The sequence below is a fragment of the Pelophylax lessonae genome (assembly GCF_965119305.1).
Source record: "Pelophylax lessonae genome assembly, chromosome: 3".
In the NCBI taxonomy this organism is placed as follows: Eukaryota; Metazoa; Chordata; class Amphibia; order Anura; family Ranidae; genus Pelophylax; species Pelophylax lessonae.
This window is the reverse complement of record NC_138770.1, coordinates 577381651-577405908: the sequence shown is the minus strand read 5'-3', so window position 1 is coordinate 577405908 and position 24258 is coordinate 577381651. Positions and strand designations below refer to the sequence as shown.

General features: G+C 43.4%; 1 protein-coding gene across 5 annotated transcripts in view; it reads right to left on the bottom strand.

Annotated features, from left to right (window-relative positions):
• The window catches only part of EHBP1 (EH domain binding protein 1), a 739122-nt gene that overhangs the window by 445352 nt on the left and 269512 nt on the right, over positions 1-24258 (bottom strand). For all 5 annotated transcript variants that reach the window (XM_082251356.1, XM_082251359.1, XM_082251357.1 and 2 more), the window contains one exon: positions 12775-12894. In XM_082251356.1, coding sequence (XP_082107482.1) covers positions 12775-12894 — 120 coding nt within the window. The remainder of the gene's footprint in view (positions 1-12774; positions 12895-24258) is intronic.

Here is a 24258-nt window from a genome sequence, read left to right as displayed (position 1 = left end):
AGAAATAAAGGTTTAAAGAAAAAACACCACTCAAGAGGAAACAGCCCCTCTTAAACAGCAGCCTGCAAAACGTTGCACCCAAAAGAAGCATCCGCAGATGCCAAAGTATCGATCTTATATAAGTGGAGTGGAATGCGCTGTGACAGGGAAAGGTGGAACCTGGCCTTTAATGAAATAGACCTGAGTCACCTTCTGTCTGATCCATCCACACTGATTACCTAGAGCACAGAAGGGGGTTATATACCAACTAAGGATGCCCATGGGTTTTGTTCTGCCTAGTCCTACTCCTGAAGGAGGCAATATAACCCAGTAGCTATGATTTATGGATCGCCGTGTCCGTCGATGAACAAAAGAGAAAAGGAGATTTAGGAGATGAGAGAGGGTGGGACGAAGTTCACATTTTATAGGAAAAGTCATGATTTGTATATAAATGTAGCTGCTTATAATCTTTGGATCTACACATTTTTTTACTTCTTTCTATGAATTTACTCATCATATTTTAAAGCATATGTTCTTCACTTCCAAGGGGAGGTTGGGGGTGTGTGACCTGGCTTACACTGAAGAGGGACGCTTGAGAGCCCAGTATCAGCACAAGGGGGAAACCAGCGGCACACAGGGCCTGTCCACACACTTATAATGGGCAAAATCAGGCGCAATCTGGCGACAATCAAGCCTTCCATAGATTGAAAGACCCAGCTGAATCGTAATATACCCGAAATATGTCCGACACAACAACCAAACTCCCTGATGCTCTCACATATGCCACAACCCACAGCTGCGTCATTCTCCCCAGAGCCCGCATGCCTTGACCCGCTCCCTTACAGCTGCTGGGATACCCCAGACCTACAAATGTTTAAGCCAACTATATTCCATGTATGTCGAACCTACAATCTGTAGTGTCTGATGTTAAAAACAGCCTAAGAGAGTGATAGCAGAAATCTGAGAAGACTTGCGCACCATTTCCGCTTGTCTTCACAAATTGATGGCTAGCAATGAGACACAGCTCTGCGCACCCTCCACCAGATATTTTGCAGCCACAGTAATCACCTTATGGAGATCAAACGCCATCCAACAGAGGGAGAAGGTGAAATTAGGGAGAACGATGCCTCCCTGAAACAGAAGGCCAAGATCAGCTCCACTAAGCTCTCCTATCAATCTTTTTTTTTTTTTTTTGGTTGAACCAGATGGACTTGTGTCTTTTTTCAACCTAACTATGCAACTATATAATTTTCAAAACCCTCCTTGATACGCCACCAGATTTGCCTATCAGCATAGAACATTACCACAGAGCCCTATGACCACACAGTAGGGACACCGACCCACAAAGAGATGCAATTTGCTGTCTCCTAAGCTTCCAACTTAAAGAGGAGATTCTGAAGGTGGCTAGGGACAGAGAGCACCTGATGTTAGATGGCATGGTGCTTCAGATCTATCAGGACTTATCACCAAACACATTGCAGGACCGGAGGTCTCTACGACCCCTACTGACCATCCAGAGGGAGCATAACATTCCCTACTGTTGGTGCTTCCCCTTCTGCTTGTCCGCTATCAGAGCCGGCCGTACACACCTTCTCCATATAGCAGTAGATCTCCAAGGGTTTTGCGACCAGCCAGAGATCCCTTATGTGGCACTACTGGAATGCTACAACTCATTACATTTACCAACATCATGGGAAGCTCCTCCGGATGAATATGTACGCAGCTTATCATCCGGACAGGAGAAGCCACCCCCTAGCCTTGGACCTGACACCTGAACCTTCTGGTCTCCATGATTCAAGACATAGAGACTCCTCTGAAATCTGCCCTATCGATGAAGCCATATGGATCGTTCTCCCTTTCTTTTTGACCTGAGACGGACATCCCCCAGACACCGATTAGGTATTCGCTCAAAACTTGCCTGTTGTCTATTATGTGTAGTACTTTTATCCTATCGAGAAGCTATATGCCCTTCCTACTAGGGCTTACTGTGCCACCCAATTGTTGCAATTACCTTGATAAACCGCTTTCCAAGACCGTGAAGACTTTACTTATGAGCTGTTCTCATCAGTGTCACCCTACTGAAGCACATTGGACTTACCCAGAATCCTAGATCAGACTCTTAATTCAGATTCTAGCTCTATATAACTAATCATTGCCCTGATTTTGTGAAGCCCAGCAGCTTTGTTTTCATGTGCTGATTTTATTGTGTACAGGTGTGTCTGTTTCACAGGAATCTAAAATTGTCCAACTTGACTCCCAACAACCTAATTAATAATAATTAACACTCAAATGCCTTAAATGACCCTACTTCCAACCTAATCCATTCATCCCACTTTTAACCCCTACTACGGTACGGGCAAGCCTGTTTGCTACTTTTTATTAGTTAAACACTTAAATGGTCTGTCAACTGCACATCTTACATGCATCCATTGCTTTTTGCCCGGTTGTACATAGCGACCCCTGGAGCGAGATACTCAGGCAACACCTGTAATAAAGTGGGCAGGTCCGCCTTTTTTAAAGACCTATACATTACACAGATGCTGAACTTTTTTCAAACCCCATACTGCCAGCTTTAAACTTCCTTTCTTGGCTACATATTTTTAACCCTTGCCCTTTCACTCAGGGCCCTGTAACGCTACAAGGTAATGTAAGCCTCACTTATCATACTTCCCAACTTCCTAACATTCCTAAAGCAAACTGATGCATGAGTGTGCACCAAACCTGCGCATTTTGTCTTCTAACACTGCTGCTCCCTTGGTCCAGGGGTCACATTGTGATCTGGCAATGATAACCATACCTGCGAGGTCCTCACCAGCCCTCTTGAAAAATGGGCAGCGCCAGAGGGACACCAAGCTGCCCCCTCCAACTATCTTACCATGCTCCAACACCTATGCAACATAAACCCATGGGGATGGGGACTTACCAGACAGGGTGGGACCCTGCGCCCAGGGCGCATATCAATATGGCAATAGATTTCTATGAATTCCCTCACTGGATGGAAATTATTTGTCCAAAGGACATAAAGCATGTTCTAACCTTGTAATCTGCCCAACTGTCTCTGGAGATGTTCTATATTCATTGTTTTCCTAGCATTCGCACGTTGTTGTCTGTCACTGAATGCGGATCTCTCTTGTGATCTAGCCCCTGAGACATCTCAGGCTCACCACTGTTAACTACCCGGTGCCTTATTTCCTTTTTCGACAATGGATGCCCAAACTAGGCCATGTCATTTCTTCACAGCCTCATTGTGCTTCCTCAAGATTTTGTGCTTTAACAGACCTCTCTGTAAATAGAGTTCTCTCAGTAGCCACATTATGCAAATAACTGAAGTTTATATACCCCACAAGTACCAAATAGTTTTTTTCCCTCTTGGGTTAGAATAGATCTCTCTCCCACATCAGCTGACCCTCGTTTGGACAGCTGCTGCCCTCCAGGTTTCATATTTCAAATACCTCTGATTTTCAGGGATACCTTCTCCAGGATTATCCCCTGTGACAGAGTGAGATCCTCTCACTGTAAAAATGGAGGTGAATATGACCTATTATTCACATTAAGGAGTAATGTGATGTTTTAAAGTACCGTTTCTGAGCAGAGAAAGCTGTGTTTTTTACTGTGTTTTTGTCTGAGTACACAGGTGTGCAGGGCTGTTAGATACTCAAACCTGATGATAGCTCAGAGCTTTCAGTTTGGAGACAGCTGCCAGTAATGAGACAGAAGGTCTCACCTAGGAGTCAGGGGAGCCCCAGCCAGAAGCCAAGAGACAGGAGATCTCATCTAGGGTTCAGAGGAGCCCCAGACAGGAGCCAAAAGACAGGAGGTCTCGCCCAGGGTATAGATGTGCCCCACCAAGGTGTCAAGATACAGGAGGTCTTATTCCAGGAGTCAGATGGGCTCCTAGCAGGGTGTCAAGGGAAACCCTATTCAGAGGCAAGGATTGGGCTATGCAGCAGGGTGCTGTGACAAAAGAGAGTCAAGTGAACCAGTAGAGCTGGACAACTCAGTCAGAGGGACTGGTAAGAAAAACATCAGTGCTGCCAACAAGGGAGGCTGGTGGCTCTGTATTTTCGTTTGATTGTTCATATTGATGTGGAAAAACCCCTGCATGGGCACCTAATGTCTATGTAAACTTTTCATTTTATCTAACAAACCCCATGACCTAGGCCTACCCCCCCCCCCCGCCCTGTCCCCCCACTAATTTCCCTTTTTTTCCCCCTCCCACCCCCTTTATTGTCTGGGGTCTTAATAACCCCGAAAAGAGAGCTCAACTTCTGTGTGACATACACAGGCACAGAACACATGTAGCACTGCTTCAAGACACACACTTTAAATCATCCACGATCCATAAATTGGCCAACTCTCACTACCTGGTTGTGTACCATGCCACCTCAGCTACCACCAAACCTAAGGGTGTCACTAACTTCCACTTGGATTGACAACTTGCTGATCCAGAGGGTCATTATTTTGTTTTTGAAGGGAAAAATGCATGGCAATCTTGTTTAGTATAATTAAACGCAAAACCTTTTTTTTTTTTTTTTTAGTTTTGGATAGGGTGGAGAGGAAGTAGAATGCTTGTCAGGTTTTTATTCCTGTGTCTGTGCCCCCCTAAAGGAGATTCCCCCTCTCTATTTGACCTGTTTATCATTTTTATTTTAAAGTGAAAGTAAAAGGAAATCCCAAAATGTTGGCTGTCCCTAGAAAAGTAATCAAGGTGAAATCTTCTAATGGGGACACTGGTTCTGGTGACCCCGCTGACGAAGTCACATGACGCAATGCGCACCAGGGGGGAGCCTACTCGCCAGGCGTCAGACCTAGGAAGGTCTTGCCTCTTACACGCTGTCAGCTGTATCTAGCCTGCACTGTCTGAAGTTCCTGCCTTTGTAAGTGCCATACTTGCTTTTTTTTAATAAAAGTTTAATACCGAGAGCATTAGATCCCTCTTCCTTTCTTTTGCCTGAGTGTCACCGTGTCCTGAAGGCTGGCTCAGGGGAGGTTGGAGATTTGAAGAGGAAAGACAGGCAGTCCATTCATTTACCACTGATGCATTTAGGACTCTGTACGAGTCTATACCTGAGGTGAGCTGCTATAAGAGCACCAGTCACTGAGAGCACTATTTCACTGTTCTAACACTTCACAGGAAAATTGATTGGGACATTTGGAACACCCTTTCCTTGTGTTTAAGGATTTGGTTTGGGACTCTTTTCAGTTTATTTGCATTTGCACATTTGCATTATTCACTATTGAGATTATTTATTTCACAGGGTCATCTATTAACATTTTTTTGTGATTTGTTTGTATGATTCACAATATTGATTTACCACTGTAATTGATTTTTCATCATATTTGATTGATTTATGATTTGAGTCACTTTGGCGCAGCAATATTGATTTTATACCTTGGGGTCCCCAATGGATTCCCTTAATTTGCAGGGATTTCTCCTGACTTCCTGTCTGGTTATGGAACAGGGAGTGAAGGGAAATCTTTGCAATGGGACACAGATGGTGAAAAAAATCTGACAGGGGCTGTAACCCTCTGCTCCATCCAAAATAAAAAAATGTAATTTTTGTACTCACTGTAAAATCCATTTCTCTGAGTCCATCGGTAGACACAGTACTCCATTAATCATGACTATAGGGTTATATCGCCCCCTACAGGAGTAGGACCAGGCAGAACAAAAAACTTGCCTACGCCACGGGCTGTCCTGGTATATAACCCCCTCTCTGATAAAGGTATTGAGTTTAGCAGCAAGCAGTATTAGAAGGATCTAAAAAAATATATATATTTTTAAAAAAATCTTATTTTTTAAAAATAGATTTTACGGTGAGTACAAAAATCCCATTTTCTCTTCCGTTCATCAACGGACACAGCGCTCCATTAATCATGACTATAGGGATGTCCAAAAGCAGTTCCAAAAGGAAAATGAGGGGTAGGGAAATTGACCCAAGGCTAAATACAAGAGCCCTAGCCGGGTCACAGAAGGTTAACCAGGAATCTGAAATCTGAAATAAAAATTTAAAGAAAAACACCCCTCAAGAGGAAACAGCCCCTCTTAAAAGAGACTGTACAGGTGGAGCCACATGTCGAACCTCCTGAATGAAGGTACGAAATAAAGAGTCCGTGGCTAGGGGTCACTGAAAGAAGATTACCAAGGCAGACACCTGTAATGTTCTGGTACCTTTGGGTACCCTAATTACTCTTTCATAAGTGTATGCGCCCCACCATTCTCTTTTGGTAAGGTGCGCATACACCTTTAAGACTGATGCTGTCATCACTGAGCGCCGGACTGGATGGCTATTTAGATCGCCGGCTCTCACTCACATGTGTTCGTTCAAACTGCTTTGTGCCTTGATGCTAACCTGTCTTGAAGCTCTCATGCTTGCAAGCATACCTCGCTGTCGGAACCACGCTGCGCTGATCCCTGTATCCCGCTACCGGATCATCCGCTCTTGCCGAACCTCTCCTCTGCTACATTGCTATTAGTGATAAGTACCCCACAGGGGAAACCTCTATAACCTTTATACTAAAGCTTACACTATCTAGCTCTGCATACTAAGGACTATTACTACATCTGCATTATCTAAGATTGCTAGCTCTTGAGCCTACTACCACCTGTTCTTGCACTGGGTTGATCTCTCTTGTATGTCCACCTGCTACTCTGTCATCTACTACCATACATGATTGCTAAACCTATCTGCATCCCATCTGCTACTATCTTACTTTCAAGAACATTTCCTTTCAAGTGTCTGTCATCTACCATCTCTACCCAACCTGTCTCTTCAGCCTATCATCACTGTGTTACTATATACATAAGTCACTCTAGGAAACATCTTATTGAGTGTGTGTATTTACTTGCTGAATTGAGATCATCCACACATGATGAGTCATTGAGAGTTGGGATTGGTGTCTCAGCGTTTCTCTACATGACTACTGAAGTGGAATATTTCTGCAGCTGAAAATCCACATCATACGTAAAACGCAGGAGCGTTACAACACCTGGCCCTTGATGGTACTCAAGGTAAACTTCTGCTCGACGCCCCGTTGAAGAAAGGCCAAGATTCGAGCCACAGAAAAGGAGCGAGAATGAGCGCCAACTGACACACCAAGAAATGTACGCTTCCCACGTACAATGGTATATCTTGCTAGAAGTCGACTTCCTCGTCTTCAACATAGTAGGGATCACTGATCCAGACAAACCTCTATCCCTCAGGTTCCTGGCTTTCAATAGCTAAGCCATTTAAACCAGCAACTGTAAAGCAGGATGGATACCAAGGACTGTAGGACCACCGTCAGGGCAAAAATGATAAGCTGGGGTTCTGAGGGACCCGGCGCCTCCATGAGGGGGTCAGTGGGGCAGATATGACCCTGAGGCTCCACAGGATAAGGGAGACCCTGCAGCAACAAAACAATGTTTTTGGCACCACTATGGATCCCCTACACGCAGGGCACCTACTTGCAGAGAGAGAGAGCGAGAGATATAGGGACCCCCAAGGACTTAACACTACCAGCCAGAGGAGCGCCAAATATTCAGACCAAGCAGCTGCTAGGAGTGCCACCAGTTTATATATCCCAGGAAGAAAGAGGAAGAGGAGGAGGAGGAGCCAGAGTCCAGGCACCACCTCGTGGCCCTGGCCGTCTCCAGAGGCACGCCGGACCAAGGGAAAATAGCCGCCGTGACATCACGGACGACACAAACATGGGCGGCGGCCGAAGACTAAGCAAAATCAAGGGAAAATGGCAGCCGTGACGTCACAGACTACACAAACATGGCCACGGCCTGCGCTGAAAGCTCAATGGCAGACTGTCACAGGAGTCTCTGCTGCGCCGTCTGCACTGGGACCCCCACCAGACTTCAGATACTTTACTCCATACTGCTAAGGCAGGACATACATTAGGTTAAAAAAGACTAGTGCGCTATCTGCAAAAATAAATTGACATGATATAAAAGTATTCTAACAGTGATGAAACATATAAAAGAACATCCAAAATGTCCATGAAAAGTGTCCAAAACTCCACAAAAGTACATCAAAGGTAACATGTACAGATGGTGCAAGGAAAAAAAGCAAACGTGCCCTAATGTGAGAAAAAAAATATATAAATGTAAAACAAGAAAAAGGTCATTGGTTAAATGATAACATTACAACTCTATTAAAGTCCAACAGACATTTCTTGAAAAAGGTGCAATTCCCGCCACATATGATGCCAAGTGCTGCATGCGATCCCACCATGATCAAACGAAAATGAGTGACTGCTTGAGGTCCTCAATCTCCAAGCCTGATATTGTGTAACATGCACTCAAGTGTCAGTTGTCCCAACAGAGGCATAAATCCCTATAGATATAGATCCGACAATCCACAGATGAAACTGCTCTGAAGATCGGAAGGATCACACACATCCCGGAATTTCCAGATGTATCTGCTCAGAAAACCCACCACTGAGTTATGAATGATGACAAGATGCCACCTGCTTGGCTAGCGCACCTTTTTTCAACATTTAGGACATACATCACCCCCAGAGCTCTACAGAGGGGGGATGGAGGGGAGATAGCCAGGGGTCTTCACTGCGCATTCTGAACTGGGACCCCCACCAGACTCCAGGTCCATGGGAATACAGACAGGACTCCTCCTCACTGAAGTGGGGGAGCTGTCGGGCCAAGGGGGTGCTGTGACTCGGACCAGCGCCCGGTCGTATGTGACCCTGCGAGACATTTAACTCACGGGCCAGCCTTTGTCTGTGAGGCTGCCTGCACGCGCTCGCTGGCTAGACTGGGGGGGGGGGGGGAGACCAGTGAATCTAGATTATCCAGCCCATCACCCAGCAGTTGATTGTAGATCTCCCAGGGAAAAAAAAAGCATAGAGATGCATAAAAGGAGAAAAAAATTGCTAGGACCAAAATATTCCAGCAGGGAGCCTGCTCTTTACTCCTGACTAGACAGAGACAAACTGAATACTTATAGCAGAGAGGGGGTCATATACCAGCTGAGGACGGCCCATGGGGGCGTAGCCAAGTTTTTTGTTCTGCCTAGTCCTACTCCTGCAGGAGGCGATATAACCCTATAGTCATGATTAATGGAGCGCTGTGTCCGTCGATGAACGAAATAGAAAAAAGTTTTTCCTATAGTTCTAGTTCTACTTTAAGCTTTGGGGCAGGGAGGACTATTCTAGGAGGTGACTTTATTGTTCCTCTCAACCCATTGTACAATTCCTCCAACAGCAAATCATCACTTCCCTACAGGGTCCTTCGGCAGATCGAACAGGAACTCTCACAACTAGCACTACATGACACATGGCATTTCCTCAAAATTGAAAGACATTACCTACTTTTCAGAAACCCACAACAAATACACACATACTTTTTCCTCACACAAAGGAAACTTTACAAAAATAAATTGACCACTATTGAGGCCATGATTATCAGACCACGCTCCGACTACCCTATTCCTAGCCCTACGCCACAAAAACCCCATCACAAAACTTTGGTGATAAAACCCCTCCTGCTAAAACATCCAGTATCTTGAGATCCATTAAATATCTAGGAACCCAACTCCCCTTCACTTTAATGGACCTTTTTTGGCTCAACTTTTTCAGTATCTCTGCTTCTCCTAGCTTGGACCTGAAGGCCTGAGATTGAACGCAATTCTCTTTTTCGGCCGTGCAGCTATATTAAAATGGATATCCTCCCCAGATTACTATACCGCTTCAAAACCATCCCCACCCATAATACCCTCCAATATTTTTACTGCCCTCCACAGAAAACCCTGCTTCTTTCTATAGTGCAATACATGCCTGCAGGGGAGACACAAAACCCTCACACTTCCCAAAACATTCAGAGGTATCAGACTCCCGGATATGTTGAAATAATATTGGGCCAGCCATTTCTACCGAAGACTATGAAGACTTGAATAGATTGGTCTGCCCATTCAGCTCTGAAGTAATGGATAGGCCTAGAACAGTCTTTCTCAGACATGCCCCTTTATGTTCGACCTTGGTTGCGGAAAATTAAAATACTCCCTGAGAACTAAGATTTAAATATGCTCTGACTACCGAATTCTCTCCACTGATCCCGGTCTGCCACAACCCATATTTTCCTGCATACTTGGTGGGACAAGCCTTTATCTCCGGCACATATCTTTTTTGAACAGAACACCTTTCGTACTTACTAATCCTTGCAGGAACAATTGCGCACCTTCCATTGTGGACCTACCACCAAATCAAGCACTTTTTGACACCTCAACCCCTCACAACATACACATCATAGAAGACGCCTCAGAGAATTTGAAAAACTCTGCCACTCAGATTCAATGCCATCCTATATCAAGGATATAATCTATTCTCTTTCAAACCCACAAGTCCAATAGCGATAGTCACACTATGTGACCCATCCTGTCAGATAGATGCCTTCAGAGGTCATTTGAAGAGAGGTACACGCTTACACATATGGTAGTCTTGCCCTAAAAACCACCCTTTTTGGACACAAGTCCAGCTCCTGCTAGCAAAAATCTCTGGCCACAAGATCCCCTACAGTCCTGCCTTCTTCACCATACTGAAATATCCCCCACCACATACAAGCGCTCTCTTTTCATACATTTGTTAAACACAGCTAAAACACACATACCAAGACTGTGGAACTCTACCAATATACCTGAGAGCTCGGATTGGTTCTACAGAAGGTGAAGGAGATGGAAGAACTGCTTCACATTAGCAGAGAAACCATGTCCTTGTGTGTAAAAACTTGTACTAGATAGCTCTTATTCAAAGACTCAGATCTGTAAAAGCAGCACTAATACTACCCTCAATCACCCAGCATTAGCTCTACCCTCTTAGGGTGATGAGGTGTCCCCTGCAAAACTTTGAAGCTTGACCAGACCCACCGTCTTTCTTTACCTCCCCCCCCTTTTTATTTTTCCTCTTACCCCAACTCTGTAACCCTCTTATTATTCAATAGAGCCTCCTAAACAATTGATTTATGCTACTACACCGCTTCACCAGAAAGGCCTAAGAGAAAAACAAATCCCCTAAAGATCTGATCCTCCTACCCTTCACCCTATCACCTATTCGGGAGGCAGAAAGGGAACCTGTTCACAAAAAGGTGCACAAAGAGGCATAACAAATTTGGAATATTTTTTTTTTTTTGTTCTTTCTTGTATACATCATTCAGATCCCAGTGTAAAGTTTAATTGCTGTAGAACAATATCCTGATGACTGTAATTATGTTATGTGTGGTAAAATTTCAATAAACACTTTATGTAATAAAAAAAAGGCATTCCCAAGTGCAAGTGCCAAGTACAACTATTATCTGTATGGGAGTGACGTAATACATGTATGGTCCACAGAGTATTGAGTACAGTGAAACTGGGGCCTGTAAACACTGGCTAGATATGGGCAGGCCAGGCAGTGTATCTTTAGTGAAGCATTGATTTTAAAGCCTGCCTGTGATCAGCACTGTGGGGGAGGGGATGTGGCTAAGAAATGCAGTTATGATAAAGAACGCTTTCGATGTAAACAAATTTATACACAATTATGTTTCCTTTATTGTTAAGTAATAGAAGAAAAAAATCTGCATTTGATCTGTGGTATAGATGATCAAATTTGATACTAACTCCAACCAAAGTTGAGATTTTTAGGTTGTCCGTCTTTTTAATTTATTTATTTTTTAAATCTAGGAGGTGAAATGTACATGCAACAGTTTGTGTCTTTCCTCCCTCTCACAAGGTCATAATCAAAATTCGACCCCCACACTTGAATTCCCAAATATTTGTTTATCTTCTATTCTGCAGACCCCAACTGGGTAAAGTGATGTTACAACTTGTGATGGCCATTGCAAATGGCATGAACTTGGAAACTGAGTGGTTATATCATGCATTGGACCCATTGAGTGTTTTAGGAGGCCGGTTCGCAATTCATATTGCTAGCACCACACAAATAAAAAAATACAAGTTTTAATATGAAGTTGGCTTTGGGGTTCCAAAAATCTGGTTTTCCTTAACAGCATTAGAGGTTCTATGCTTTACAGTTTTAATTATTAGAATATATTTTATGATCAATAACTCTTACCAAAAGATTTTTGCAGCCACTAATTAGACATGTAAAATGGTTAGGAATTTTTTTTCCCACTGCAGAATACAAAACTGTTCCAACTCACTTATATTTTTGTAATATCTTGCTTGAAGAACCCTATTTGAGAATACTGCACAAAATTTCAATAGTACCTAGTTCAAGCCATTTAAAAAGTACCTAGTACCTAGTTCAGGCCGTTTAAAAAAGCATACCTTCTGTCTGAAACACTTTGCTGCTGATTTACTGCAGTAACGACCAAATTTTGCCTAAAATTCAGAACAGTGGCTAATGACCTGACACTGATGTAGAATCTTCTGCTATACCTATAAAACACATACACCTTTCCCACTGACTTGTGTGCTTGACTCCAATTACCTCTTTTTCAGACTTCACCCAAGAGAGTCACATTTTTTTCTCCATCATATGACAGTTGTAACCATTTGTTGCTCAATGTAGCAATGTAAATTGTTGTGTGTATTGTCTGTTGATAACACTATTGTTATTACTAGAACTCGTACGCCTGTTAGAAGCCATTTTTGTTTTTTCACTTCTTCATAAAAATGTCTAAAAGCAAGTAGTTGCATTAGTTCACAAAAACAAAAAAAAATATTTTTTCTACAGCAAACTAAAAACAAAATAAACAATTTGATTAGCTGCTATGGACAATGGTCATCTTTCAAACACTAGAAAAATCCCACAACTTTTTGAGAAGTTGAATTAACATCCTTTGTATTGACTAGTTACCTTCAGCATCTGGATCTCCAAATGGATTCAGGTCTGTAACATTAGAACTTTCAAAAGGATTTATGTCAGTGTTCAAGTCTTGCTCCTCTTCATCCAGAAAATTCAACTTGTTTATAAGTTCTACAACAGATAAAAAAGACTTTAGATGGCAGAAACGGAATGCTTCCAGGTGTATTCAAAAAGGCAGTGCAAAGAGCAAGTGCGTAGAAAAAAGTGCAGAAACACAAAGCACAAATTATCTAACGCAGGGGTCCTCAAACTTTGGCCCTCCAGTTGTTGAGGAACTACCATTCCCATCATGCCTGGTCATGTCTGTGAATGTCAGAGTTTTACAATGCCTCATAGGATGTGTAGTTCCACAACAGCTGGAGGGCCGTAGTTTGAGGATCCCTGATCTAACGCTATGTACTCAACACACAGAGTAGACTAAATTCTAATAAGCGGCCATAGGTCACTACAAACTGGACATCACATTTGCTCTTTATACTACTTTACTGAACAGGGCAGACAGTCTGATTGGGCAAAAGTTACTTCCAGAATAACATGTGAACTATGCAGAAAAAAAATGTAATGCTTAGGAATACAAGGTCACGCGAGCAACAAGCTAAAATAATAAAAAAAAAATGCACTGCCAGCGACTGAAATGAATGCCTGTATTTTGTAGCAAACCAACATTCTGGGTGGAATTATAAACTTTGCAACACGTCAACAGACAAAGGCCATACAAAAGATTCAATTCAACCAAGTACTGGACACCTAGACGATGGTTTGCTTTGCACACATACAACTGATAAACAATAGGCATTACCCAGTGTGAACAACTGTACAAAGGCAGAGGGTGGAGTTGCAAAGACAGCATTGAAAAATTAGCTACATCACAAGCACAAAATGACCACGACAACAAATGATGTATTTGTATTAGAAAAGCATTGGCTGGTATCATTACTTTATTTAAGATGTTCTAGATCCGGTTAGTTTAGCTGAATCTTCTTCAGGATTAACAAAAAAAAGGTTTTGCCTATGATCAGTTTTATATAACATCAGTCCATAACAGACTGACAAAGAAAAAAGTAGTCCTTAATAAGAAAAAAAAAAAAAAAAACTGTAAATTTCTTATCATATACTTGCCGCAGTTTTCCTTTCCTGATGAACTCCATGGCAGCATAAGTTCGGGTAGCTCTGACTTCGTTGCTACCCTTTAGGACCACACTTCCATAAATTTTGAGGCTGAGCCAGAGATCCTGTTCCATAACTATTTAAAAACAAAGGTGGCCAGCGCTATGGAGTATGCGGGATAAATAAATAATTGGTAAAAAAAATACAGGTGTAAGCTGCCACCAACAAACCCCTGGGGTACAGGGGTCAAATGTGAGATAAAGGTATGAAAGGTTGGTAAAAGGCGCTACCTGTTAAAACTATATGTTGAGATGGTCTTATAAATGTATGTTTATAAAATTAGACCATATAAATAAATAAATAAGAAATTATCCAATGGTGATATTTAAAGTGCCAAAGTGCAAGTAAGGCTCCATGTACACGGGACGTTAGAAAAAACGTCCTGCAAAGCTATTTCTGACGCCGGGAAAAAGCAGCTGTTAAACGTGCTTTCAGTAGCTTTTTCCATTTGCGTTATTGCACGTTTGGCCACGTTGCTTTTAGCAGCGTTTTTCTGCCTCCATTCAAAATCAATGGTTCCCTATGGGAGTCTATTGATTTGAATTGAAGTCGCGACCTGCACTGTGAGAATCTTGAGGGGGAACTCCACGCCAAAAATGGGAAAAAAACTGCGTGGGGGTCCCCCCCAGGTTCCAAACCAGGCCCTTCGGGTCCGGTATGGAATTTGAGGGTAGCCCTACGCCAAAAAAACGGCGTGGGGTCCCCCCCAAAATCCATACCAGACCCTTATCCGAGCATGCAGCCCAGCAGGCCAGGAAAGGGGAGGGGACGAGCGAGCGGCCCCACCCCCCCTGGACCACACCAGGTCACATGCCCTCAACATGGGGGGGGTGTTGTTGCTTTGGGGCAGGGGGAGCTCTGCACCCCCCACCTCAAAGCACTTTGCCCCCATGTTGATGAGGACAAGGGCCTCATCCCCACAACCCTGGCCGGTGGTTGTGGGGGTCTGCGGGCAGGAGGCTCATCGGAATCTGGAAGCCCCCTTTAACAAGGGGGCCCCCCAGATCCCGGACCCCCTCCCTATGTGAATGGGTATGGGGTACACTGTACCCCCACTCATTCACCACATAAAAGGCAGTGTATGGAAATAACGACAGGAGACATTTTGGAAAGTTTATTAAAAATCTTCATCCGGCTCTTCTTGTCTTCTCCTCTCTGGGGGTCTTCTGCTCTTTTGCTGTCCGCTCCTCTGCTCTTTTGCTGTCCCCCCTTCTGCTGTCCTCTCTTTTCTTCTTCTCTCCGGTCTTCTGCTCTTTTGCTGTCGGCTCTTCTTCTTCCTCCGGTCCACCTCCGACGACGTCTCCGGTGATTATGCCGGTCTCTGCAGCTTATTATATAGCCATAAGGGGCGTGGCCACCGATGACGTCATCGGGAGGCCCTGCCCCCTCATGTCACAGGTGACGTCATCTTTGACATGAGGGGGCGGGGCCACCCAATGACGTCATCAGGGGCCACGCCCCTAATGGCTATATAATAAGCTGCAGAGACCGGAGACCGGCATAATCACCGGAGACGTCGTCGGAGGTGGACCGGAGGAAGAAGAAGAGCCGACAGCAAAAGAGCAGAAGACCAGAGAGGAGAAGAAAAGAAGAGAGGACAGCAGAAGGGCGGACAGAAAAAGAGCAGAAGACCCCAGAGAGGAGTGCCTTATGAACTGGATATGATTTATTGTATTTAAAGTCATCACTTTTTTATTATATTTCTGGCGCATCACATTTTGGTAGGATTTATAGTTTATTGTGATTTGTGAAACACGATTGGTGTATGCTGCCGGATACCACTTATATACTTTCACACACCTGATTTATGCACAGTGAATTGAGGTTGAGTTATTTTATCACATATATTGGGTTTGCGCTGATAGTTTTTTTGTATTTCATAGGAGTTGACAGCAAAAGAGCAGAAGACCCCCGGAGAGGAGAAGACAAGAAGAGCCGGATGAAGATTTTTTATAAACTTTCCAAAACGTCTCCTGTCGTTATTTCCATATACTGCCTTTTATGTGGTGAATGAGTAGGGGTACAGTGTACCCCATACCCATTCACATAGGGAGGGGGTCCGGGATCTGGGGGGCCCCCTTGTTAAAGGGGGCTTCCAGATTCCGATGAGCCCCCTGCCCGCAGACCCCCACAACCACCAGCCAGGGTTGTGGGGATGAGACCCTTGTCCTCATCAACATGTGGGCAAGGTGCTTTGAGGTGGGGGGTGCAGAGCTCCCCCTGCCCCAAAGCACCAACACCCCCCCATGTTGAGGGCACGTGGCCTGGTGTGGTCCAGGGGGGGTGGGGCCGCTCGCTCGTCCCCTCCCCCACGTTTTTTCGGCGTGGGGCTACCCTCAAATTCCATACCGGACCCAAAGGGCCTGGTTTGGAACCTGGGGGGACCCCCTGCAGTTTTTTTCCCATTTTTGGCGTGGAGTTCCCCCGCAAGATTCTCACAGTGCAGGTCGTGCCGAAAGTCGGATCCGACTTGCGGTGCGACTTCCATTCAAATCAATAGGCTCCCATAGGGAACCATTGATTTTGAATGGAAGGAAAAAAACGTATAACGTGGCTGAACGTAGGTTCATCACGTTTAGTCACGTTCGGCCGCGTTTCTGCGTTTGAAACGCCGGGAAACACACGTTCGAACGCAAATAATTGCGTTCTAAAAAAAGTCCCTGAACGCAACTGCCTGCAAATGACTGTAAACGAACATGTGTACATGGACAGATAAGATAACATGGAGCTGCGTTCAGGGGCTTCTAAAAAAAACGCCCAACTGCTCCTAAACAGCCATTTCCAGCGTCCCGTGTACATGGAGCCTAAAAAGTGGTAGTTGGACTGAATGTTCACGTCCCCAAAAAGTGCTCAGTGTCAAGAAAAAAATAATATATGGTGGGTAAACAATAAATAAAACAGAAGTGCACAAATTGTAATAAAAATGTATTATATAGTGCTGGTAGTGAATAGTTCAGTGCAAGAAATAAATAAATAAATCCATGTGTGGGTAATCAATATATAATTACTCCTTAGATAAACAAACGGATGATAGGTAAAGTAAGTTTAAACCCTTTCCTTGAAAGTGCTGGGTACAGTGCCCATGACAAATAAAAGAACAAAGGTGAATTGGGTGCCTATACCTGTGATGACCACTAGGTATCACACTCACCCTATGTAACCTTTCGGTATGAGGTATCAGCTGTTTGTACCAAGCAAAGAAATTCAGGGGTCTTCTCTGTTTTATGTTGAGCAGGTTCACTTAGAAGAAAGGTGGTCATCCGATCTAGGTGCTCAAACAAAAAAGAAACCCCAGTAGACGTCCAATGACGAAACGCGTAGGTTGGAATGAACCTGCTCAACATAAAACAGAGAAGACCCCTGAATTTCTTTGCTTGGTACAAACAGCTGATACCTCATACCGAAAGTGTTCCATAACTAGCCTTGTCATGATACTGGGAGGGTACCCATGCTAAGCAGTTCATCAGGAAAGCAAACATTAGGGTATTTAATAGGAACATTTTCCGCTTTCCTGACAGACTCCCTGGCAGCATATGTTCAGGAACTCTGTAGCCAAAACAAACAAGGGTGGGGTGCCCAAAAAAGTAAGGTTTTAACCATATCACTTAGTCAACAGAAACTGTACAGCTAATCCACATCACAGAAAGCTACAACAGGCTCAGTGGAGGACCATGTCACCACCCCACAATTATTCATGCCACCCTGTTGCAGGAAGCCCCCAAAGTAACCACACTCCTGGCTAAGTGTGTGGTCACTGCTTCCATAGGAACCAAGCCTTAAGCCCTAGAAGTCTGTTGGCAACACTAGCACAACCCATCCAACAAGGATTTAGAAAGATATCTACTCTGGTTTTGCTAGAGAGAGTTTTAAAGAGATGATATACATCTACAGTCCCTTGCAAAAGTATTTTATTCACCCCCCTTGGCATTTTTCATGTTTTGCTGCCTCACAACCTGGAATTAACATGGATTGTTTGAGGACTTGCATCATTTAATTTACAGAACATGCCCAAAACTTTGAAGATGTTTTAATGAGCTTGCCACATCTTACCACTGGGATTTTTGCCCATTCCTCCTTGCAAAACTGCTCCAGCTCCTTCAAGTTGGATGGTTTGCACTTGTGAACAGCAATCTTTAAGTCTGGCCACAGATTTTCTATTGGATTGAGATCTGGGTTTTGACTAGGCCATTCCAACACATTTACATGTTTCCCCTTAAACCACTCAAGTGTTGCTTTAGCAGTGTGTTTGGGGTCATTGTCCTGCTGGAAAGTGAACCTCCATCCAAGCCTCAAATCACGTGGTACAGGTTTTGCTCAAGAATATCCCTGTATTTAGCACCATCCATCTTTACCTCAACTTTGACCATTTTCCCAGTCCCGGCTGCTGAAAAACCATCCCCACAGCGTGTTTTGGGTTTGCGATAGAGATAGCATTTTCTTTGATGGCCGAAAAGTTCAATTTTAATCTCATCAGACCAGAGCACCTTCCTCCATACATTTTGAGAGTCTCCCAGATGCCTTTTCGCAAACTCAAAACTTGCCATTTTGTTTTTTGCTGAAAGTAATGGCTTTCTTCTGGCCACTCTGCCATAAGCCAAAGTCTATGAAGTGTACAACTTCTTGTCCTCCTATGTACAGATATTCCAGTCTCTGCTGGGTAACTCTGCAGCTCCTCCAGGGTTACCTTAGGTCTCTGTGCTGCCTCTCTGATTAATGCCCTCTTTGCCCAGTCCGTGAGTTTTGGTGGGCGGCCGTCTCTTGGCAGGTTTGCTGTTGTGCCATGTTCTTTCCATTTGGTTATGATAGATTTGATGGTGCTCCTGGGGATCATCAAAGATTTGGATATTTTTTTATAGCCTAACCCTTACTTGTACTTCTCAACAACATTGTCCCTTACTTGTTTGGAGAGTTCCTTGGTCTTCATGGCAGTGTTTGGTTAGTGGTGTCTTTTGCTTAGGTGTTGCAGCCTCTGGGGTCTTTCAAAAAAGGTGTGTATATGTAATGACAGATCATGTGACACTTAGATTGCACACAGGTAGACATCATTTCACTAATTATGTGACTTCTGAAGGTAATTGGTTGCATCAGAGCTTTTTTTGGGCTTCATAACAAAGGGGGTCAATACATACGCACATGCCAATTTTCTGTTTTCTATTTCTAAAAAATAGTTTTAGGTATATATTTTTCTCATTTCACTTCAACTTAGACTATTGTATTCTGATCTATCACATACAATTCAGATTAACAAAACATTGAACTTAAGGCTGTAATGTAACAAAATAGGTAAACAGTCAAGGGGGGGTGAATACTTTTTCAAGGCACTGTATAAACAAAGCTTCAGCTTGTGAGCAAGCTTAGAGTATCCCAATATCCAAGGTATGGAACCAATTATCCTTAGTGGCATGTGAGAAGAATAATACTTTTGTTCTCAAAGGATTCCGAAACCACCTCAGATTGCATCCTATTATGGGTATATACTACCCGGACAAGGCAGAATGCAAAAAAAAAAAAAAGGTCTCTGTTAGCCTATGGCCTAAATGCTGGTAAACTTCCTAGCTGAGGAAAAAAACCCTTAGAGAGGCTGCCTTCATAACTCATGCTTTTACTCAAGACTGGAAGTGATCCTATCTGGGGCAGAAAGCTGCCAGAGGGTCCTAAAAGCCCTGATCCTGGCAAAATTCCTGGCTGAGGATATAGTCCTTAGAGAGACAGTTTTCATGGCTCAGTCCTTATACCAACTGGACTGAAAAGGATCCCTCTTGTAGCTGCAGGCCACTATAGGATCCCTCGTAGCTTAAAGCCCTGATCTTGGCACTTCCTGGCTGATGTGACAGCCCTCGGAGGTTGTCTTCATGTCTCAATCTTTACTCAAGTGGGACTAACAAGAAATCTCATCTGAAACTGGCAAGAAAGTCCACAGCAAGTAATAAATCCCACGCAGATAGAGTCTTGGTTCTCCCTCAGGTCTCAGATGTAGCACCTTGGTTCACCCATGAGACACTAAATATGCTAGGGAATTTAGAGATCTGCGCTAGGGAATTTAGAGATCTGCCCTCTAATGGCACTTTTCCACTGCAAGTACCGGCTCGGTTCCACTCGGCACTGCTTGGCCATGCTCGGCTCAGTTTGCTTTTCCACTGCGTGGTACGAGTCGGCACCTTTCGGCACTGTATAGGCTCTACTCGGCTCGGTTTGCTTTTCCACGAAAGAAGTAAGTGGGTGGGATTACAACGATTCTCTGACTAATCAGTGGCTAGTAGTGACAAACAATGAAGGCTGCATGCAAAGGATTGTGGGATATGGTATAGGTACGGAACGATTGGAACCAAAACCGAGGTGGTACTGTTTAAGTGAGCCGTACCATGTAGTGGAAAAGCGCCGCTGTACCAAACCGTACCGAACCTTTCTAAAACGTACCATGCGGTACCATGCAAAGGAAAAGCGCCAAACCGATCCATTCCATGCAGTGGAAAAGCGCCATAAGAGAGCTTAGGATTAGTAGAAGACCTGAGGACCAAAGCAAAAGGAAAACAAAGCAATCCAAATTGAACAAGCTTTTTCAAATCCTGTTGTAGGATTAAGGCTGGATTCATCATTTGCATATCAGGAGTGTGACTGGCTCTCAATTGAGCTGTTTAACACAGCTTTGGGACATCTGCGGAGCGGTTTGCAGGAAATTAGTTTGTGTCTTCTGGTCCGTTTCAGATCCAAATTCAGCCAAAAATTTGGACCGCATTCTGACCTGAAACAGTGAACAGTATGCACCGGACCTCCTGCTACGAGAAGCAATCCAGTGTGAACCCAGCCTTATAGATAACAGCTTAGAGAAAAACCGCCAAGGCTGATTAGTCTTTTCCTCTCAGGAGGAAAAACTGAAAAAGAGGCTCCTTGAGAAAAGACCTTCCAGCTTACAATAGTAAGGATATGCGAACTGATCTAGCTCTGAAATCTTTTCCAGAGATAGATTCCACTTGAAGGAACCTGGATGTAGGAACCACTTGTTGCCCAACTGGGCCACAAAATACAGATTCCTCCAAGTAGTTCTAAATATACCCGCTGAAATGTTAGAGAGATTCCACTTTACCCAGGTCACAATCTTCCCTAACTCTGAGTATATTGACCATGCAGATTCCGACCTGCCCCTACATGTAGTACACCACTGCCATGTTGTTCACTCTTATTGAGACTAAAGAGCCAACTGTCAGGTGATGAATAGTACAGGCAGCATATAAGGGCTGGCTTCAAGATTGATATAATGCACCATTTTAAAGAAGCACCAGCTATAGTGATTATACAGTATCTCACAAAAGTGAGTACACCCCTCACATTTTTGTAAATATTTTATATCTTTTTATGTGACAACACTGAAGAAATGACACTTTGCTACAATGTAAAGTAGTGAGTGGACAGATTGTATAACAGTGTAAATTTACTGTCCCCTCAAAATAACTCCACACACAGCCATTAATGTCTAAACTGCTGGCAACAGAAGTGAGTACATCCCCAAGTCAAAATGTCCAAATTGGGCCCAATTAGCCATTTCCCTCCCTTGTGTCATGTAACTCGTTAGTGTTACAAGGTCTCAGGTTTGAACGGGGAGCAGGCGTGTTAAATTTGGTATTATCGCTCTCACCTCTCCCATACTGGTCACTGGAAGTTAAACATGGCACCTCATCGCAAAGAACTCTGAGGATCTGAAAAAAAGAATTGTTGTTCTACATGAAGATGGCCTGGGCTATAAGAAGATTGCCAAGACCCTGAAACTGAGCTGCAGCACGGTGGCCAAGACCATACAGCAGTTTAGCAGGACAGGTTCCACTCAGAACAGGCCTCGCCATGGTCGACCAAAAAAGTTGTGCACATGCTCAACGTCATATCCAGAGGTTGTCTTTGGGAAATAGAAGTATGAGTGCTGCCAGGATTGTTGCAGAGGTTAAAGGGGTGGGGTGAGCCTGTCAGTGCTCAGACCATATGACGCACACTGCATCAAACTGGTCTGCATGGCTGTCGTCCCAGAAGGAAGCCTCTTCCAAAGATGATGCACAAAAAAGCCTGCAAACAGTTTGTGGAAGACAAGCAGACTAAGGACATGGATTACTGGAACCATGTGCTATGGTCTGATGAGATCAAGATAAACTTATTAGATTCAGATGAAGCCAAGCGTGTGTGGCGGCAACCAGGTGAGGAGTACAAAGATAAGTGTGTCTTGCCTACATTCAAGCATAGTGACGGGAGTGTCATGGTCTGAGGCTGCATGAGTGCTGCCGGCACTAGGGAGCTACAGTTCATTAAAAGAACCATGAATGGAAACAGGTACTGTCACATACTGAAGCAGAGCATGATCCCCTCTCTTCAGAGACTGGGCCGCAGGGCAGTATTCCAATATGATAATGACCCCAAACACACCTCCAAGATGCCCACTGCCTTGCTAAAGAAGCTGAAGGTAAAGGTGATGACTGGCCAAGCATGTCTCCAGAACTAAACCCTAATAAGCATCTGTGGGGCATCCTCAAATGGAGGGTGTAGGAGCGCAAGGTCTCTAACATCCACCAGCTCCATGATGTCGTCATGGGGGAGTGGAAGAGGACTCCAGTGAAAACCTGTGAAGCTCTGGTGAACTCCATGCCCAAGTGGGTTAAGGCACTGCTGAAAAATAATGGTGGCCACACAAAATATTGACACTTCGGGCCCAATTTTGACATTTTCAATTAGTGGTGTACTCCTTTTTGTTGCCAGCGGTTTGGACATTAATGGCTGTGTGTTGAGTTATTTTGAGGGGACAGCAAATTTACACTGTTATTCAAGCTGTACACTTACTACTTTACATTGTAGCAAAGTGTAATTTCTTCAGTGTTGTCACATGAAAAGGTATAATAAAATATTTACAAAAATGTGAGGGGTGTACTCACTTTTGTAAGATATTGAATATATATATATATATATATATATATATATATATATATATATATATATATATATATATATACACACATATGCACACACACGTGATCCTACGCAGCACGGCCATCCCACCCTGTAGCAGTAAAACATAAAACTGCTATAGGCCTGTTGGCAAGTGGATAATAAATGTATTCCACAAAAATAAAATGTAATATAGCTATAGAAAACTATAGAAAACAGGCAGATATATATTTAAAAAAAGACAAACAAGATTACATTGTTGTACAGGTTTTATTGAGCTATAACATAAAATGCTCCCGAATTTAAAAAGTCATAATATCTTTAACAAATAATAAATACAAAAAGTATATTATGTATTGCATGCTATATAAACTTAGAACACTGAGAAGGTAAATAAATGCAAACATATAGCAGAACAGGGTTTTTGAAATCCCTAGACCATACGTTCCTGCCAGTCAAGTGCACCCGCAGGTGACATAAAATACTCAGCCAATCTATCTCTTGTCAAGGGCATTCAAGTTTCCTCTAGCATTGCTTCATTCAGCCTGTTCAAGGACATTGTGTAAGGAGTCCTCAAAGTTATAGTCATCTCTTTCCTTAACGTAATTATGAAGCATACAGGTTGCCTTAACGACTTTTAGGGTCCACGCAGACTAGGCAGCTGAAAAATGCCACAGCCTCCGACATAAAAAGCTCTCAGTGACTGATATTGCACAAGAGTTTATGCGCGTTTATGGACATTTGCATGTATAAGCATTGTTTTTCCAAAACATTCCCTTCTACTCATTTTTCGCTATAATCATTGTACACATGAAAACGCAGAATGCTCCTAAATGTCTATAAGCAGCATTTGTTATGCCCAGTGTGCAATAGGCCATACTGCATTTTCAGGAGTCAGCTGCATGGTTGTGTGCAATATACGCCATTTATTGGCCAGGATACCGAATGTGCATTCCACAATTCTACGGGCACATGTTAGCTTGTAATTGAATATGCACTTGATATAGCTTAGCCCATATTGTGAGTAGGGCCACATTGTATTTTCACTTTACCTAAATGGTTTGTCAGCAACAAAAAGGTAAGGGTAGGATGGTACTGTGGTTCAAGGCCATTGTTTGTCATGAAAAATATTTATTTATTCCTCGATTTCTGTCCTAGATTGAATGCTTAAATATAGGTATAGCCGAATCACAATTGCTACCTTAAGACCCAACTTCATTATACATTAATTTTTACTCTGCATTAACTGCTCCCAACAGTACTATTGGGAAGTGTCTTTTGTTGAAATATCTGCTTCCACTCATTGGTGGCATTCGTATTCTGATATGCTTTCCATTTAGTGCGCCTAAACAATTTTCACCAAAATACATTTTCAATTTCTAACCA